At 36.1% G+C, this 20,373-nt stretch overlaps 4 protein-coding genes across 5 annotated transcripts in view; 2 read left to right on the plus strand and 2 right to left on the minus strand.

Moving 5' to 3' along the window:
* Positions 1–2,878, minus strand: part of LOC123881185 (SET domain-containing protein SmydA-8-like) — an 11,242-nt gene extending 8,364 nt beyond the window's left edge. Inside the window, exon 1 of the mRNA XM_045929832.1 lies at positions 1,525–2,878. Within this exon, the coding sequence (XP_045785788.1) occupies positions 1,525–2,698 (1,174 nt within the window). The 5' untranslated portion in view covers positions 2,699–2,878. The remainder of the gene's footprint in view (positions 1–1,524) is intronic.
* Positions 2,879–9,332: 6,454 nt separating this feature from the next.
* LOC123881316 (rhodopsin, GQ-coupled-like) lies at positions 9,333–14,366 on the plus strand. The gene is made up of 7 exons (XM_045930034.1): positions 9,333–9,511; positions 10,127–10,289; positions 10,746–10,873; positions 11,465–11,687; positions 12,225–12,309; positions 12,783–12,929; positions 14,029–14,366. The coding sequence occupies exons 1-7, from the start codon at positions 9,418–9,420 to the stop codon at positions 14,170–14,172; spliced, it is 984 nt and encodes a 327-aa protein (XP_045785990.1). The 5' UTR covers positions 9,333–9,417; the 3' UTR covers positions 14,173–14,366.
* Positions 14,367–14,673: 307 nt separating this feature from the next.
* LOC123864098 (rhodopsin-like) lies at positions 14,674–18,093 on the plus strand. The gene is made up of 7 exons (XM_045904310.1): positions 14,674–14,879; positions 15,117–15,282; positions 15,416–15,546; positions 15,624–15,840; positions 16,266–16,350; positions 16,445–16,594; positions 17,060–18,093. The coding sequence occupies exons 1-7, from the start codon at positions 14,798–14,800 to the stop codon at positions 17,174–17,176; spliced, it is 948 nt and encodes a 315-aa protein (XP_045760266.1). The 5' UTR covers positions 14,674–14,797; the 3' UTR covers positions 17,177–18,093.
* LOC123881105 (monocarboxylate transporter 13) overlaps positions 17,442–20,373 on the minus strand; it is a 43,308-nt gene continuing 40,376 nt past the window's right edge. For both annotated transcript variants that reach the window (XM_045929687.1, XM_045929681.1), the window contains exons 5-7: positions 19,257–20,039; positions 18,975–19,175; positions 17,442–18,727 (exon numbers count right to left, since the gene is read on the minus strand). In XM_045929687.1, the coding sequence (XP_045785643.1) occupies positions 18,582–18,727; positions 18,975–19,175; positions 19,257–20,039 (1,130 nt within the window). In that variant the 3' untranslated portion in view covers positions 17,442–18,581. The remainder of the gene's footprint in view (positions 18,728–18,974; positions 19,176–19,256; positions 20,040–20,373) is intronic.

The following is a 20,373-nucleotide window of genomic DNA, read 5'->3' on the forward strand; positions in this document are numbered from 1 at the left end:
AATATCTAACCCAGTGTCTATTCATTTGCAGTCTAACATGCTGGATACTAGACCAACGAGACGGTTGAAGTATCTATAATAATAGTCTGAAGGGAGTTAGTGATTGAGGAAGTAGTCCAGCAAATTACGAGACGGAATTCGGAAAGCAAGGTTGACGACGTAGTATATCGTTGAGCGTCATCTCTTAGAATCCAGATGAACGAGAAAACTAACTGTAATGTGAATGGAGACTCGCCTCTTTCTAGATACATATGCGGTACGGATAGATTTTCATAAACTCCACAGGTGGCAGCACGGATGTTGACATTATCTATTTATGAAAAGAAAGATATTCGATTTTGCTTTCAGATACACTGGCAACCATTGGCGCTGACTTCGTCTGTGTTGGTGTTAGCTGGCGGGCGTGCTCTGCCTTTTTGGAGTGTTTTTTTTGTTAAAACTGACTGCAAAACACTCTCAGGGGGTGCCGTGCGTATGTCGGCGAGCGCCGGCACAGACGGGGTCCATACTTGTATAGTTTAACTAGGTAACTTGTTACAAATAACTACAAACTTGACATTGGCTAATCTTTGTAAAGCCAGACGAGAGAGGAAAAAAACCATTGGCGCGTCCAGAATCGATGCTGGTAACCATACTGGCGACAGATCTTTAAAAACCTAACCTGCCGCTGTTCAGTTTCACATTAGCACCAATAGCTATAATTAAGAAGAAAAATGTGTGTTTTAGAGTATTGCAGTAGATTTTATGGCTATTAAATTAGATACAAATTACGTGAAGCTAGCTCTACGCGATCATTCAACACCTATAACCGTTAATCTACCGTTTAATGAATTGTATATAAATAGATCAGGTAAAAGGATGTTAAAATAAAAATAGTTTTAGGCGCGAAGCGGTGATAGACTATTAGACTTCAGCCTGTTATTCTTAGGGTCTGGGGTTCAATCCGTGGCTTTATTTTTTAAAAGTCATGTGCGTTTTAATTAAATATCACTTCTTTTTACGGTGAAGGAAAACATCGTGAGGAAACCTGTATACCTGACAGTTTTTCATAATATTCTCAAAGGTGTTGAAGTCTGTTAACCCACACTTGGCCAGCATGGTGGTCTGTGTCCTAAGTCATCCATTCTATATATCGACAGCCCTCTATACTCAGAATGACCTCTCATTCTGAGATCAGAGGGCTGACGTTGGGTTGAGATGATGATGAGGATTCAGACAAGTTTTAAGAAGAGCCAATTTTTAGATAAAAAATAAAATTTTCATAGTCAGTGTATAGTATAAAATGTTATTAATTAAATAGTATGTGTGCTAGAACGTGTACGAGCGTACGATATTATGTATTATATTGTATGGAGTTGGCATTTTACGAAGATGATATTATCTGAAACATCTGTGATATATCGTAGATACATAGATAAGTAGCTATTTGAAATATAGCCATGAACATTGTCTTATCCATTGGCTTATCAGATAAACGCGATTCATTTATAAAAACAGTATCAGTAAACAAAAATAATATCTTACCATCCCACCGGAACCCTTCGGCTTCACCTAGCACCCAAATAAGTCTACATTGCAGATCAACAACGATTTGATTAGTTTTTGGAATATATTTTGTGATTCTATTTAAGAAGTAGTTTTCCAATGCAGCAACATTTTCGAAGTCTAAAGACCCCACCAGGCTTCCAAGAGCACTTTGTACAGCACAAATGTTACTACTTGGCACTCTGAGGCCGCAGTCCAGACATCGCCAAGCGGTGTTAGTTTTTAATGGTTGCAGAGGTAACAAAGATCCTGGACATTCAGTGGAGAAACATTTCAGAGCGGCTAAGAGGGTACCACGTTCGGTAGGATCAGCACATCGATCACATTTGCAAAAAAAATGCTTGGTTTTATAAAGGTGAAGTCTTCTGGCAGGCGTGCCCCACAGCATACCCGAATAGCACGTGAATATTTCAGCACCGTTTCTTATTGGTTTCACAGCTTTCACAGTCATCTGCGAATCGAAGTTAAAAGTATGCCTCGTATTTGATACACAATTGTGATTCATTATAGACGAAACAGGGTATAAACCTCGTAAACTCATCTCCTTTTTCCCATAAGGAGTTGCCATTTGAAATGCATTAGCGTCCAGTACGCATGAAACAAAAATCATATATTGTTCCACTTGTGATGGTATATCAAAATATTCCTTTAAACTTTTAATTTCGCTTCCATGCTGTGGTAAAACGTGTGCTTGAAGCGAAGTTAGCAGATTTCTTTGATCTTCGTTTAATAACAATGCTCGTATTGCCGTTAGCGCGCGGGACAATAGTGTGTCATCAACGTCCTCAATCGGCACTTTGTTAGGCCAACAGGAAATTATATTACAGTCACTGAAATGCACATCACTGTTTTGACACTCTTCTGAACATAATAACAAGGCACACTGTGAACACTTAAAGAACGTCTCGCTAACAATTTTCCTACAGACAGTGCAGCCTCGTTGGACGTTAGCTCCAGATCGTGGGCCGTAGACGAGCGGATGATCGACAAATATTACTTCACCGGCTTTGATATCTTCTGTCGCTACGAGTCCACGCCCTCCTAATGGGGATTCATATATTGCCCATTTCTTTGGAGTCTGTAGTTCGTCGGTATAGGTGTCAAGACCGAGATGCCGGTTGACTATTACCAACAATTGCTCTATCGGCATCATCCTGTCGCAACTCGACCGGAGCCGCTGCTGCACTGAGCACTCGCTGCGATTACACACATCACTGAGTTTGATAACACTAACTGGGTACTGGCCGAATATACATACATCGTCCAGTCCATTCGCGGTCTTCTCGTTAATTACCTGGGTCCGAGAGACGTGCGCGGGCCGCGTGCTCAAGTAGCAGACATACCTGTCTTTTTTCACTCGACGCTTGCCAAATTTATATTGCCAGGCAGTATTGGATAGTGAACTCTATAATTAATGAAGTAGTATGCGTAGAACATCCATACAAAAATATTTTGTGCCGTACTAGTTTACACCGAAATCGGCACGTGACCTGTAAAAATGTTCATGTAACGTAATTTTTGTTGAGCTAGTAACAAATAGGTAGCTGGCTACCTATTTGTTACTAGCTCAACAAAAATTAGTAGAGTTTCTTATAATTTATTTATAGAACATCCTGTGTGAAGTCTATACTAATTATTGTAACTGTATTTTAAAAATTTCAATCGGAAAGAAGAAGGAATTAGTAGACGAGTAAAAGCCAAAACAGTATTTCATAAAATTTTGGCCTGTATGTCTCTGCATGTATGAAACTACTGAATGGATTACACTGCAATCTTAGAATAACCAACTGCAATGTGGCACACTGGTATCTAATACTCCAGGTTAACGTAAAATCTTGACACGGGTTTCATTATTATCATTCCGAATATATTTTCACGAGGAAGGTTTTTGGGTACTTCTCTGATTTGGCGCAAATCGGAGAAAATAAGAGAATTTTTTAAATTGTGAAAATTGCTGAACTAAACTAAAATATAGGTGAAATTAAAAAGAATGACCAAGTTATATCAAATTGCACCCATGAATTTCAGAGATATATGCATTTGAAATTTTCAGTTACTGAAGGTAATGATTTCTAGTGTGCTGGTAATGATTTTGGTGGAGAAGGCGTTGATGTTTATCTGATGGTAATGAAGCAATATTTCATTTTCAAAAAATAACGTGTTTCTTCATCTTATTAATCAAGTAAACAGAATTAATAACGGAAATATTGCAAACTTTAACAAAAATATTATTCCAGACATATCATCACCTATAAATTTTACTTGAAATGTATAAAATAATCATGCTGCGAGAGCATATTATCACGAAAACAAATGTTTGGTGATAGAACAGTATGAGCGAAAACATGATTATTTTAATTTGCATAGAAATGGTAGACCTGCGAAGGGTGTCGTATATAAACATTTTAGTTGATGATAAAGTTAAACCAATTTTGGACCCTGATGTCAAAAAGAATTTGTAAAACGATTTATAGAAATAATATGTTCGCAGACACATGTCAAGGAATCATTGCAACATCTTGGGAATGTTAAGACATGCAATGAATACCAGCCTCATGAGTCATGTTCCAAAGATGTTTCTACTTATCAGCTCTTAAGGAATTAGAAATAAATGTGACAACTACTTCAATGAGAGTCAGTTTGGATTTAGATTTGGTGTTGGAACCTGAGAAGCATTATTTGCTATAAACGTACTAGTCCAAAAATATAGAGACATGCAAACTGATGTGTGAATTTCCTTCATTGATTATGAGAAAGCCTTTGACCGTGTACATCAAGTGGTACTTATTCGTCGTTTGCAGTATGTTGAACTCGTTGGCAAGGAAATAAAGATCATTAAGAACCCTTACTGGTGGCAGACTGGGACAGTAATAGTTGAAGTTGAGGAAACAGATGAAGTAGCGGTAGGCCATAGGGTATGACAAGGACACATCTTATCTCCGCTTCTGTTCAACTTATACTGAGACGCTATCATCTCAGAAGCATTGGAAAATAAGGAATGGGATGTCAAGCTAAACAAATAAATATAAATAATATTAGATACGCTGATGATACTGTTTTTTTGGCTTCTAGTTCCCAAGATCTTTAGAAAATAATAGATAGCGTTCATAAATGTAGCAGAAAGTCGGGTCTAAGCATGAATCTCTCAAAGACTAAGTTTATGTACAGTATCAAGAAAACCGCAACAAACCTCAATAAGAACTCTCACATGTACAACACTCGAAAGAGTTTCAATGCACAAATATCTTGGTACATGGGTAAATGAAGAATGGGATTCAGATTCTGAAATAAAGACCTGAATTGAAATTGCCCGTGAATTATTCATGAAAATGAAAAAAGTACTGCGCAATAAGCAACTGCTACTGAAAATTACTGCGAGTAAGTTGGGTTCAAAAAATAAAAATGACAAAGATGCATCGGTAAAGATAGAGACCTAATTTTGGCGATCAAATGCAGAAAGGTCGGTTATCTGGGGCATGTTCTCAGACATGACCAGTATCAGTCGTACGCGTACTATCTTTAAGAGGTAATCTGCCATTAATAAAGAAAGGAGTATTAGTCCAATGGAAACGTACATCAGAAAGTATTTTTACTTTTGGTGAATTCCTGGCTTTCCTGGAAACTTCTTCCGTTTTATTTGTTTCAACTGATAGAGTTTCTTGTAAAGGTTTTTTATATAATCCCACCCTCGTCGCCACTGAAATATACTACAAGAAGTTAATAACCATGGTCATTTCGATACTCCATTTTATTCGAAAACACGTCAAACCGTCGAAACAAAAGCCTAATAATAATTATTGACATACACCATCGACAATGTATATTACACAAAGCTAGCCCTTGACGTCAATTGTAGAGGTTTTGACGAATAAATAACATCTTTTATTACTATAGGAGTAGTATGTTCACAAGGAGCACATTATTTTTCTGTGGATGATTTTCTTCTAAATCCCTTGTTATCTTAAACAGTATTTTCTCAATCAGCTTACTTCTTTTTATTTTTTCTATATGTTTTTTTAATTTTCAAGTATTTTTTTCTCTGTACTCTTTGTTGTCTTGGAGTCAACAAAGAGTTTTGATTTTCTATTCTTCTTTAGTCTCAAAATAATCAGTAGAGTTAAGGATGTCTTCCTCACCACTGTTATTTATCTTGCTTATTGACGAAGTTATGCGTCGTGTCACCAATAGTCCGAAAGGGATATCATGGAGCAGTAGGCAACTTGAAGACCTTGACTATGCGGATGACCTTGTTCTCATATCAGATTGACTCGAATACATTAAGTCCAAATCAAAATACCTACAAGACAAAGTTCCTTAACTAGTCTGCCGATTACCACAAAGAAAACAGTGAAGATGATGATAAGTTCTACTGCTTCAGAACCATTTTATTTAGAAGACAAACCAATTAAACAGGTGGAGGAGTTCTATAACCTCGGTAGCATCATTTCTCCTAGCGGCGGTGCCAAGGCTGATGTCAATAACTGGATTATGAAAGCTAAAGCTCTCTCTGTTTGAATCGCTTGTAAATTTAGTCTTCTTATACAGGTGTGAAACGTAGAAACAACTATATCGCTAATCCACAGAATTCAGGTTTTCCACAGTAAGAGTTTCAGCGTTATTCCCCGCATTTTCTTTTCTAACACGATCAGAAATGAGGACTTGTGGTACAAATGCCAGCAACTCCTCGTGGTACAAATGCCAGAAATACCTCGAGTTGCAAGGATTTTGAATAGTTATTTCTAAATTGCTTGTAACAATATGGGCTACTAATTCAACTGATTAGTTAAAGAATTACTGAAGATTAATATTTTGTCACGTGATCTAATGTCAAAGGATATGAAGAAAATTACACAATTTTGGAACAACATTATTTCCTGAAAAATTGATCACCTCCTTCAATTCAACATCATTACCTTCAATTTAAAAACTGAAGGAAAATTACGGTAATGATAGAGCGTAAGTGAGGTTTTGGCAGTTTTAATTGTCTAACGTCGTATTTTAAAATGCAATATATTTGAACTTCAAACTAGATACTTATATTGTTAATAGTACATGAAAGAAGATAAAATTATTAAGAAAAACTAATTACTTACCTTAAAATGATGTTGAAGGTAAAGAGTGAAAAGTCGTGCCAAACACCATTTTCAGCACCAAAAACGTAAATATTTTTTTTTCTACAAGTGCACGGCCACTTTCCGCAACATGCCTAGATAGACCGATTATGGCTTAGTACGGGGCAGGGGAGAACGGATGGCAATATGTATACTAGAAGGATATTTTGGAGGTGCCATCTCAGTTGCAGGTAATGACTTTTTTTCTGTGCCAAACATTTGTTATTTTTTTATGACGTAATTAAATGATTCGTACGTGTAAAAATGCATTTTGATTGCTTCTCAGGATGTATATAATAATATGTGAAAAACTCGAGCTCGTTTAAAACCGTCTTCTTTGAAAATCATAGCGATTTTTCCTGAGACTCCTGTTTTACCCGCAGAAGGAGGTGAGTTTTTAATATCAAAAATATTATTTCTGAAGTAACCTTTGTAGTTACAATTTTGAATTTTGGGGCACCCGTAGCTGAATATACAAGAGTTCTTTTGTAATGCAATTCTCATCTGTAACTTCATTCATTATTTTTTTATTTGACCTGATATGTGATTTGCGCCAAATCTGAGAATCACCCTTTTAACCCATTTATATTGTCTATAGAATTGGTAGAAGTTGGATATATTTGGATAGACAATAGGCATGATTAGCTCAGAAAATTACTTAGAAGTAGGTATATTAGATTGAATCAAAAATTAAGTATGGTTAAGGCAGTAATATTTTAACTATTCATTCACAAGTCTTTACTGACAAAAGTATTAATTACATCGATGACGATGATGATGATTTATTTTTAACCCCCGACTCAAAAAGAGGGGTGTTATAAGTTTGACGTGTGTACATCTGTCTGTAGCATCGTGGCTCCTAAACTAGTGAACCGATTTTGAGTTTTTTTTTTGTATGAAAGGTGGATAGATCGAGAGTGTTCTTAGCTATAATCCAAGAAAATCGGTTCAGCCGTTTAAAAGTTATCAGCTCTTTTCTAGTTACTGTAACCTTCACTTGTCAGGAGTGTTATAAATTTTTAATTTACACTTGTTAAGTATTAATAATATATTCTCAAATAAATAAATAAGTGTTACTTATTTCTATTGTAATAGGTATATCAGGACAGAACTATCACTACACACTATATCGGACAGTTCAGTGTCCGTACTTAATTGTATTACCATTGTTTCAGCTATATTTGGCTTCTGGAAACATAAATAGAATGCCATGGTAAATGAATCACATTATTATATTTAACTCGTTAACCAGTTGGCAGCCGATTTCCTCGTCTCTGAGTTACCGTGATTTACAATGGTTATCTAACTATCTTTATATTAATAATTAAAGTTTAATTGTCCGTAGCTTACCAACGAAATTATTCACACTAACTAGCTGATGCCCGCAACTTCAGGTCTTTAAAAATCCTGAAATCTTTGATTCTCTGGGATGAAAAGATGCCTCCAGGTCTTTAACTGTACCCATGCAAAAATTCACGTCGATCCGGGTTGCTCTGTTGCGACGTGATTGAAGGACAAACCAATACCATAACACCGTTGTAACCGTTATGTTCACATTCATAATAACAACAAATACCGTTTTGGCAGGCTAAACATATTGTATTACTTTTTGGAAAATATTTGTAACCGTAGGGAGTAAGCGTTCGTCCGTATTTTCTTCACTAGCTAGAACAACCTGGCTATACACGGAGTAATGAAATAGCAGCTAATAGCTATCCAGTTTCAACCCCTATCCGATTTCCCCTCACCTTCCCCTATAGTTCTTATAGTTTCGGAAAAAACTGACTGTGACATACGGACGAACAGACAGTTAAACATGACGAATCCATAAGGGTTCCGTATTTTGCCATTTGGCTACGGAACCCTAAAAAACGATTGACAATGTGGAGGATACCGATAAAATCTTTCAGAATTTCCTGTACCTACTTTCGGAAATATATTCGTTGGGTCTCTTGAATTAATTGATGGTTTAGATTTCAAAGCCCATCTATCTTGTTGACGTCGTGAGCTGTAAGGAAATAGCAGACGTAAGAGACGACAGCAAATATTTCAACTAAGTGGCACAAGTCAATCTGCACCTGCTCTGGCTAATCTCAGTCACGCAGCATACTTTTAGAAGTCAGCTTCAGTGAGCGTTGCGTCTATAAATGCATCTAACAAATTGCAAAATTCAAAAAGTTTTAAATTTTTTGAAATTTCTTTCAGGCTGTAATCTTTCAACTGAGATGCCATTATTACCTACTCTATCCATGGGGAGAAGTTTTATATACAGGGCTTTTTTACCCGACTGTGGCAAAGTCAAAAGGAAGGGTTATGATTTTAGCAGTCTATGTATGTATTATGTATGTGTGTATGTATGTTTGTATCCAGATTCTGTGTGCTCCACCGTAGCGCCTAAATTACTGGGCCTTATCTTGTTAACTTTATCTTGTTTCTATTTGTCTTTGTCATTTATATGGGATTACGTAACAGAGAGAGCTCTATATTAACTTCTTCTGTGGATAGAGCGTAGCCTACTTTCTCATATAGTTTTTCTTTCTGTATTAGCACGACCTAATTTTCCTTTACGCGTATGATGTCGCAGGTAAAGTGGCACCGGGAGTGTAACATAATCTTCGTCTATTGTCTGGAGATCCTGTTGGTTCGTCAACCTGATCAGTCTCTGTGACCGTTTCTCCTATGTGGACGTTTACACAAAAATCAAAGTTGTCGGTTCCCTTTCATTTGGTGCGTGGTAATTTGAGAAGGTGTAAGCATTGCGATGCAATTGATTGATTATAATGAGGATGAATGCCCATGGTATTACTTTGATAGTTCGTACAAGACTCTTCTGGGAGCTTGTCTTATTATTTTTGGTAAGTGCAGTTTAAGATACCTACTTAGTAATTTTTTGCTAAGATTAAGGCTCCAACGCGCAGCGGAGACCAATCCTTCTAAGATTTTTCAATCTAAGATTTTTGTGGTGTTTATCAAATGCGTTGCGGTGATTGATGTCGAAACCACTCTTCTGTGGTATTAGTTTTGAAAATAAGAAGGTGACTCAGAGTTGCAAATTAAGAAGTTTTTTAAATAGGTATCTATTTCATCGTGATCAACCCATCGGCGGCTGTAGTGACAGAGCACGGGTCTCCACTCAGAGTGAGAAGGGTTTTGGCCAAGTCTACCACGCTGGCTAAATGCGGATTGGCAGACTTCACATACCTTTGAGAACATTATGGAGAACTCTCAAGCATGCCAGTTTCCTCACGATGTTTTCCTTCACCGTTAAAACTTGTGATATTTAATTACTTATAACGCACATAGCTCCGAAAAGTTAAAGGTGCGTGCTCGAGATCAAATCCTTGACCTCCGATTAGGAGGCGAATGTCCTAACCACTTGGCTATCGCAGCTTCCACAGGCCCACTTAAAAAGATTAATTCTAAATATTACTTTTATGAAGATGATAACATCTTGATTTGATTGATAACAGGTGTATTCGGGGTGCTGCTTAACGCCTGGCTTTACGTTACATTCATCCACAGTCACCTAGTAGTGTTTAAGAGCCACGTTCTGGTACTCAATCTTTGCTCAGCTTCGCTCGGCAGGAATTTACTTGGATTTCCATTTGCAGGGTCATCTGCATTAGCAAAAAGGTGAGTTTGGGTCCAATTTTAGAAGTTTTGTATCTTTATGAGTGCTACATGCTTTGCGACTTCCTATAGTTACATTTTGTATTGAAACTCAATAGTACCTACTTATAAGCCTAATTCCACATTTTTTTTTAAATTTTAACGTCTTCTTAATATTTCTGTCTAGAACTAGAACTTAACTGACTAGAAAGAAGACTAATAAAAAAAATAAACTTAAAGATGTTCAGCATCGATAAAATTAAGGAGAACGGCGAGCTTCCATATATTTTCAGACCCAGACTTGAGGCCCACATTCACGTATCATATTTTTGATTTTGTTCTACTAAACCAGACTATAAGAAAGTTAATCAAAGTCAGTCAAAATATTTTTTCAGGTTAGGTATTCATTTCACTGCCAAATGAGCATTAGGATACCATTAGACTGCTATCGGTCGTATGCAAAAGTAATTTTCTTTTCAGATGGCTATTTGGCCCATCATGCTGCCAACTTTTCGCTTTCCTAAATCAGTTCTTTGGTGTCTTCCAAATGATTGCTTTGTTCGCAATGGTACTGGAAAGATATTTACTAGCAAAATACTATAAGCGAGGTTGGTAATTTTATATGTATGGATTAGAGGTACTTCATTTATTTACTAACCTATTAATTTAATACATAAATAAGAACATATGCGTTTCAGTATTCAGTCGTTAGAATAGTATAGTTCACACAAAACAAGTAGTCCAATCTTAACACGAGGTAAATGTCAATGACAGATCTTAGCCGGACTTATGTATTTAATTCTTAGGACCGGCGCACATATGGCGCAGCGCAGAGCATGCCCATTGCCCGCGAAGTTTTCTAATCGCGTGACACATTACGCGAATTTCTACCAGAGAATGCGCGAGCACGCGCGGGACTGCTCGCGGATGCGCGAGTATCCGCACGGATGCACAATTGATTTTAGATATTATTTCAATGAGGACAATGTCGATAATACTTTGACTGTGAAAAATGTTCTGCGCTGCGCTCCGCCATATGTGCGCCGGCCCTAAGTCTAGACCTAGGTAAACGGCCAAGTTGCAACTTCCGATTGGACTGCTTGTTTTCCGGATACTGTAGACATGTGCTGTATTAGTTTTTGATTAAAAAAAAATTGATGATCATTGATGATAGTTCTTAATGAATGAATGTTTTTCAGAAAGAACTGTATACTTTAGGTACTATTGGACGCTGATCGGAGTGTGTTGGACGGTCGCGGTGGTGTTCGCCACACCGCCACTGTTCGGGTACGGCATGTATTCCTGTGACGCGACTGGAACTGTGTGCACTTTCATGTGGCCGTCGCTGACGTCTGGTGCAAAGGGCTTGGGTTTCAGTGTGCCCTACGTCATAATTTGTGGAGTGATGCCTATTGTTGGAATGTAAGTCGTTTTTTAATCAGTTCTTTGTACTTATATATTTTTTTAATTTTACTGGATCAATTCTGGAACTTCGTACACAAATTTCGTTTCCCTGACAAACATAATGTTGATCTGATCTCTGGGTTCTAATTCCACATTCACATTGTCCTTACATATTATTATGTTGATGCCCCAAGTGGTCACAAATTCACAATGTGTTTTGGTACACACAAAATTAATTCAAAATCATCATTTTAGTCATCATTATTTTAGTGGGCATGCTAGTATGCAGGGGTTAAAAGGGTGGATGTCTTTATTTTTATCATTAGTTGAGTACTTTTTTAAATTGCGTGATAGGCTTGCTCTTGACGACAATCGAGCTTAATTAAAAGCGATGATGAGATAGGTTTGAATGGGATTGCCTAACTGTTGGATAGGCATCTTGCCTATTCACTCTTGTCTTTTACGATGTATAAAATTGTGATACTAGTGACTTATTATCATGGAAGTAAAATATACATCTTTCTTGAAAGCCATAACATTTCATTTATCTTTTAGATTCTTCTTTATGGGCAAAGCAATTCGACTGGAAACGATATATTACCGGAACGAACAACAAAGGGAGGAAAAACGCTTGACAAAGGTAAAAATAAATAGATAGATGATAATAATTTATCGCTGTCAAACGCTGACGCTGTTTAGGGGTTTGACCTTGAATATGATGCTTATGCCTTGCTCTATAGCTCATACTCTTCTTCTGTTTGATGGTCTTCCTGGCGCGATGATGAGCGCTTTAGTCCTATACGCTGTCTGGGGTTCGATTCCCGGTAAAGACAATTTTGAAATTTATCATTAGGTACCTACTTGAGGTACCTATTATTAATACTATAGGTTAAATTGAAGTCAATGGAAATATTTGTAATTGGATAGGAAAAATCTGTGGAGTAATTGAAGCGTAAAACATAATTGGCAACCTTTCTGGTGCAGTGGTAAGCGCTGTTGCCTTATAAGTGGAAGGTCCTAGCTGGGTTCGATTCCCGGTAAAGGCAATTCGAGGATTTCTCATCTAAATTGTCTCCCTTCAAAAAAAAATCATATTTTTTTTCTATTTGTTAGTGCATCCACGCCGTGTGTGTGACAACCTTGGCGCTATGGATACCAGCAGCGGTACTGGCGGGCTGGCAGTGGTTTCCTCTGCTACTGTACGGGTACCGACCACACGTGCCAAAAGTACTGGCTCTCTTCGCACCCATAGCAGCTGAGGTAAATATCACATCTAAGTACAAACGAGGATCACCATCTTGATCCATCGCTGACCCACTACAGTGCAACCTCTCAGAAAGAAAAAACCGTAATCCACCATTGACAGGCTTCACGCACCTTTGAGAACTGCATCATGGACAAATTTCAAGAACGCAGGTTGCCTCACGTCTTCCTTAGCCAATAAAAAAGTAATATTTAATTGCCTAAAAAGCACGTCCAAAAAGTTAGAAATGCCCTTCCCTCCTATACATCGGGGTGAGTCCCAGACTCCCCGGAATGTTTAAGACTTAGATTCCATCTCAGGGTTTCCACGACGAACGAAAAAAATATAACATAGCTCTCAAGTAGAGGGACGGAATTACTTCAGTTAACGGTGTTCCAATAAGATTCGATTGAAATATTATGTACCTGATACTTGGCCGATGTTAACGTTCGTTACGTCCCACATTAGAGCGCGTCACCTTTCCCAGAAAACCAGCGTCAATCTGTCAGGTCTGCCATCATCTCGACTAAGCAATCGTTGTAAAACTAAATGAGCGACGAATATTATGATGGGAAGAGACTCTTTGATCGCAAGGTGGCGTCTAATACCAAGGTATAGAGTTTTTCACATCCCTTGATTTAATATATTCTCTGTGGCACGAGATTAAACGGTGAAAATAAATTAATCATTCAATTTCGTTGACATTCATCTCTTGTAATTGCCTTCGCCTTGCCTTGCTGACGGATTAATATCTTGGCGCGGATTAAATAAGGAAAATGGAGGTATCATTTTGCGACATCTAAGCAATGTAGGTGCCTACATAGTACCTATATAACTATAATATTCACCTAAATCAGCACTGTCTCTTGTAACTCGATTGAGTAAATCTTAATACAGCTCGTAATTTTGGTGAAAAGACATATCAAGTAATATCTGATATCGAGGACGTCTATTGAACGAAAGAAAAAAGAAAACTTTTTTATTTCAGACTGCTAGACACAGGTTTCTTGTAGGTACTTCCACTGTCTACAGCTGCTTGTGTGCAGTGGCTTCCTGTTGCTCGTTTGATGTTATGTCTCTCAATGGAGTCTACTAACGCTGCGTTTTTTATCGCAGGCAGCAACCAGTGTTCCAGTGTTATGTTATCTTAGCAGCGACGAGAGGATACGGGCAGCATTACTAGGCCGAATGAGAAACCACTACGCCCTCTTACCTCCTGAGCGAGCTAAATTGTACAGAAGAAGTCACTATCAGAACTAAACAAGAATACAGATAGAACAAGGGAGTATCGGAAGTTAGAACAGCCTGTAAAGGCGACAGTCAAGTGACACATCCAGTCGACATGGAAGATAGAGGTTCTCGTCGACACACGAAAGGACGGGTTTTATCATTGATATGAATTAACGTTCATATAAACGCGACAATGTATTATGCTTTGTACTTATGCTTAAGTTAGCAATAAAATAGACGATATTTTCTAAATTAGTTATCTTTTATTTTGGTCTCATTCCTATGTCTTATCGTATTCTGCCAATTTACTTGAGAGTTCAAAATGATGACAAAAGATAAATTATTTACCTCTGTTTTCATATATGTATATGTGAGTCTATGTAGAATGAAAAAGTAAGCAGGTTTTGGTTTTCTAATAGTATATACCTGCTTGTATTTTAAAGGCCATGTAGTTTTTGTAGTATAAACAGTTGACGAGGAAACAGAGCGTAACCAAACAAGTCGTACCTGTAACGTGAAACCTGAGAAATAGAAATAAGATCCTATAAGGAATACTAGAAATAGAAACTACACAATTCATTTGACGCATTCAGAGTAGATTCATTCGGGCTCTTGATCAATACAACCAATTAATGTGTTTATAATAGATGTTATAATGGAAGACCAATCTTGTACGTGGAGTGGTGTATTCGACGAAAAATCAAGGGTTAATTTAGAAAGGGGCTTCATAATAACAGGTAATAATATAATTTTAATTTATTTATTTATTAACAGTTCAAGAAAAAGAAGGAACTATTAATGTATTTTTTCAATACTCAATTAGAATAAAAAATGAATGTCAAAATTTCACAATTATATCGTCGAGATTTTTTGGTAGAATCTTTACGAATTTTTAATTTTTGGCACTGATTTCTAAGTGAAAATACAAAATATACTTACAGTTTCTTTTACAAAGCATTCTCATATATTTTTAGGAACGGTTTCTATATTGTTGGGATCTTGGCTGACTTTGGCTTTATTACTGACGAATCTACGGGCAGATTTAGGCTACCGTAATTTTGCCTTTTTCACGGCTATCGCCTGCGTTAGACGCGCCGTATCTGTTTTGACCCATCTTCCCCTTCTTAATTACACTGAAATGTGAGTACCTATTAACGTTAGATTTTCTCGTAAAAAATACAATATGTGTAGGTATGTATTTATAGTATTTTATTATCTACTTACCTATGTTTTTTTATAAAATCGTTGATAAATTACTTTTTATAAACTTCAGATCAGTCAACGAGATTGAAAAAGATTGCGATTTTTACGGATTCTGGGATACATTTTTTGGGGTCCTAGAAGTTGAATGTCTCACTCATGTATGCATTGAACGATACGTAGTGGCAAAATATAATATAAAAGGTATGGAAATTATCGCATACAATGATTTTTGAGTGTTTTATTTAATTTAATGTTAATAAATGCAATTTTATTTTCAGGATGGCCAATACAAAAGAATCATTATATTTTATATCCATGTCTGTGCGTTCTTTTTGCACTTCTGTATTCTTCGCCTCCTCTTTTTGGTTTGGGTAAATACGGATTGGATTTCTCCTGCCAATCCTGTGCTTTGGATATGATTTTACCTTCAAATTGGCATAGATGTGTTGTTTTATCTATATTTGTACTTCGTAGCATTAAATCTACTGGATTCATGTCAGTACCTATGTCATTTATTTAATACTTACATTTATCTATAAAATTGCAAGCAAGTAGGTATTTTAAAGATAACTTTTGAACTAAGTAGCTATTCTTCGAGTTTTCTTATGTTCACGAGCAATATTTATAATATTTTTTTTTGCTTCAAATTCTTCAATCAAATGACAGAAAATGTCATCATTTAAGTATGAAGAGCCTCTTCTGGTAAGTATAGTAAAATCTATAAAGAGCATCGCATAATAGGTATACGTTGCGAACCTAAAGTGGGTTGAGCTACCAATAACCACAATATCTTTATAGCTTCTTTTTAATTGTGTTACTTTGCTTTTTAAATTAATGATAACTTGCTCATAATTAATAACAGGGTCAAGGCTTTGCCATTTGAAATTGAATGATTAATTTACTATTTTATAACTTTTTAGGGTATTTATGTTAATTTGGGCGCGTAATTTAGAAGCAAAGTATAATGATTCAGTCGAACTAGTAAAGGAAATGCGGTTTACTGAAGTAAGTGGTTATTCTGCTTCTTTTGTATCTCAAGGATGTTATGTATTTGTATTAGCTGTTTTACCTTTAAACCTAATCTTAATTTTTTTTTCAGAGTGTAATCATCATAACTATCGTGAATTTGATATGCTGGATGCCTATTGCTTTAATACGGGGATGGGTGGTGCTTTCGTATTTGCTTTCTGATGAAGTACAAGTAAAACCACGTGCATCTGCTATACAGTTTGCGATATGGATTCACTGGGTTGGTACACGATGAAATAATTGATATTCTTGAGGAAATTGTAAAGCGACTTTAAAAGAATAGTTATTATAAAGATTAATGAGCTTGAAAATTAAATATCACTTTCTTTAACGGTGAACGAAAACATCGTGCAGAAACCAGCATGCCTGAAAGTTTTCCATAATGTTCTCTAAGGTGTCTGAAATCTGCCAATCTGCACTTGGATACCGTGGTTGACTAAACCCTGCTCATTCTGAGAGGAGATCCGTGCTCAGTAGTGGGCCGGCGATGGGTTGATGATGATGGTTCTGAACTTTACTGATATTGAGATTTTGTTGGATGTCAAAAATGCAGGAGTTCGGGGAGAATTGATCAATTTATTTTTTTGTTTCAAAAATATCACCACATGAAATAATTTGTTTTGACTTTTTCTTTCCTGTTGTAATTGCTTTTGACCATGTTCTTTTATAAAAAAAATGTTTCTAGGCGTCACCTGCTATTACAGCAATAGCAATGTTTTTGGCCGATGACCGAACACACAGGAAAATGCTAAGTGTTTGGAAATCTGACGACATAATTGAAGAAACTAAAAAGAAAGAGTAGCATTTTTTCTTATCACAAAATATGTTCTAGGCCATTGCACTAAGGTATGATCGTTGGCCAGATGTTAGAGTTCATTAACCATCCCTAACTACACATATATTATATCCAACAAAGCCTATATTATTAACTATAGCTACCTACGGAATGCAGTAAATTTTGTTATACAAACGGAAATTATTACTCAAGCAGAGTAGACATATACTTAAAAAAATATTTCTATGGAGACATTTGTTCTGATGATAAGAAAATAACAAAAACACACATAGTCGATTGCTGCGGTATCTTTAATCAAGTCATATTATTTACATTGTTAGTGATTAATTCCACTTATTGTGATTATGGGTTATTTGGTTTAATATAATTTTCTGTAAAAAATTATGCGTCTTTAAAGTCAGTCTGATGTGATTTATAAAGTTGAAAATTATGTAGATTGTAGATATTTACAGTTTTCGCACAAAATCAATATAAATGATTTCAACATTAGTACTATGGCACATAATATAGACGAAAGTAATCATGATAAAGTTTGATAATGCTTTATCAAAATATTAGAAAAATATTTACGAGAAGCATTATCATAGGTTTTAATTAATGCATTGAAATAATTAGATATTTGGACCACGATTACAATCTAACCACAGTTGGTCCACAATAAGGCATTTAATAATTAGATATAATACAGTAAGTAATTTTTATATACAGATGTATAATAGTTTTTATAATACACAATTAAGTATTTGTAACATTGTTAACTTTATATTGTATAAAAGTGCATAGAATCATAATTATATTATATATAGTACAAGGATAGCAGGTAGATAAATATTTTTTTAATTATTATTACACTTAACATAAGTAAACCATTGTAACATACATACATTTAAAAATAATTATAATAAATGATATCAAGAATTTAATAAGTGTTTACTTAATAGTATCAATAACAACATCCGCGTAGACTATTAAAACAAAATCAAAAATTAAGTATTTATTGTTAATAACTTAATGTAGCACTTGTTTATATCAGGTAATTTGTTGAAGTTCTAGATTTGCTATTTACATGCTATATCACGCGTGTTTACTATTATTACATTTCAACGTTTAACTTTCATTTGAACACTGCCTTAATATTAAAAATAATCACACTCAATTTTCATGCAATCTTTGGAATGAGCTTGAATTTCGCTATTAAAAAATACGTCACTATCATCTATGCTATCGATATTTACAAATTCTTTATTATCTACATTCTTAGCATACTATCTTTATTGTATTCTTCTACAATTGTAGTTGTATATACCCTGTTGCTGTAGGTGTCCTCCGTTGAACCCATGGAGGAGGGAGTCGAGGGACTGTTGAGCACGATCACCGGATAGTCATGCCAGGGCCCTCGTTGTGCTTCCTGCTAAATTTGCTCTAGCATAGTTTCCCTGTTATTCATCCTCCTTTGCAACATGGGGATGAAGAAAAGTATTAGTCCACTAACAGATATTGTACCACCCGCAACGTAAAAACCCGGCGCATACGAGTGTAGTGTGTCATATAACCAACCTGAAAAAAAATACTGTAAGATACAAAAAAATCGAAAAGTTGCTATATCTACTTGATATAACTACAACAATGTGAGAGTCACACATATAAATAGGATTTTCAAATCTTGAGATAATTACTAAATAATAATTGTATTAAACTTAGTAATTCAACTGTTATCTCAAGACGTGACAACAGTTAAGACAAATAAAGATTTAAGAAAATACGATTAGATATGACTAAAGAAAATAGAAAAATAATATTATACCTGCAAAAGGTGGTCCAATTAATGAAGCTATTCCTTGGAACAATAATAGCAGCCCAAATGCATTTGTTAATCTTTCTATACCAAGAAGGTCAACTAGTACTACAGAGGTTAAACCAACGTAAGCACCAATAGTGAAGCCAAAAGTTGTAGCGTATATAGCCAGACCCCAGAATTCCCAGCAAACCATTGCCATTGCTGTACCTGTAAAAGACGTAATATAAAGTTGAAATCGTGATCTAATCATTTTCCTAGAGGAATTTTTGAGAATTTTTTAGTACTTACTGATTCCAGCAATAGTAAGGCACACATTATAGGCTAATAGGCGGTTAACCCAGGGCTTGTCACTGATGTACCCCAGAACAATCCTGCCTACTAAGTTAGATGCACCAATTATAGATATTAAATATGGTGAATTCTCGATGCCTTGTTTCTCGCTCATAGGCACAGTATAAACATACGGTATATAAAACCCTATACTAGTTAAAAAGTTTGATACGGAAAATAGTATAAATATAGGATCGACCAGAAGAGATACATCGAGCATTTCTGAGAGCGCCGCTTTTGATTCTTCCGAACAAGGTAACCAACCACATCTTTGTTCTCGCTCTTTTTTCTTAATCGATATCTGAACTCTTTCAGGAGATGTGCTCCTGAACTTTGCTAAACTAGTCATGCTTCCTTGGTACAGTACATCTGGCCTTTGCATTATACCACTTCCATGACGCGAATGTGAAATACTCTTTTGCTCATGTGTTTTATTCAGGACAGGTTGGGATAATGTCAGTCTTGCCACGTCATCTTCTATTTTTCCATTTGCTCGCTTTATTTGTTCAGTACTCTGTGATCTTTTTAAAGGCGATTTATTTGATTTTGGTAGCATCGGTTCAGATACTGGTGTTCTCGGACGTTCTGGTACTGGTTTAAACATTAGCCCTAAGGGTATACAGTTGAGAATGAAGGCTCCAATCAGAGCCATTGCACCTCGCCATCCATAGTTCGAAATGAGGGCTGATGTGATTGGTGCAAATAGGAATGTGCCGAGACCAGACCCGCATACCGCAATACCTGAAATAGTAACCATAGTTATTACCACAGCTATAAAAACCGCACAAGTGAGAGTTGGACTCGCCCACGAAGGGTTCCGTATCATAATACAAGAAATCTCAAACCAGTACCTAAGTATAATAGTTTATCGCTCTAACAGTTGTACAACATTGCAAGTAAATGACGGACAGCGCCATCTTGATGTGACTTACAAAAGTAATGAATTGGTCACACACTAATTTTTAATTTTTTGTTATGTAAGCACAAATTCATGGTTTTTGAATTTTTCTTTAGGTGCTCGTGCTTTAAGACATACCTTTCATGATTCTAAGTCAACGGGAAGTACCCTATAGGT

The sequence above is a fragment of the Maniola jurtina genome, chromosome 1, assembly GCF_905333055.1.
Source record: "Maniola jurtina chromosome 1, ilManJurt1.1, whole genome shotgun sequence".
Lineage (NCBI taxonomy): Eukaryota > Metazoa > Arthropoda > Insecta > Lepidoptera > Nymphalidae > Maniola > Maniola jurtina.

Coding starts and splice junctions, on each gene's coding strand:
- LOC123881316 (XM_045930034.1), top strand. CDS start 9,418: ATGCAATTGATTGATTATAATGAGGATGAATGCCCATGGTATTACTTT. Junction 9,512..10,126: donor AGCTTGTCTTATTATTTTTG/GTAAGTGCAGTT, acceptor GATTGATAACAG/GTGTATTCGGGGTGCTGCTT. Junction 11,688..12,224: donor GTGATGCCTATTGTTGGAAT/GTAAGTCGTTTT, acceptor TTTATCTTTTAG/ATTCTTCTTTATGGGCAAAG.
- LOC123864098 (XM_045904310.1), top strand. CDS start 14,798: ATGGAAGACCAATCTTGTACGTGGAGTGGTGTATTCGACGAAAAATCA. Junction 14,880..15,116: donor AAGGGGCTTCATAATAACAG/GTAATAATATAA, acceptor ATATATTTTTAG/GAACGGTTTCTATATTGTTG. Junction 15,841..16,265: donor ATTAAATCTACTGGATTCAT/GTCAGTACCTAT, acceptor ATAACTTTTTAG/GGTATTTATGTTAATTTGGG.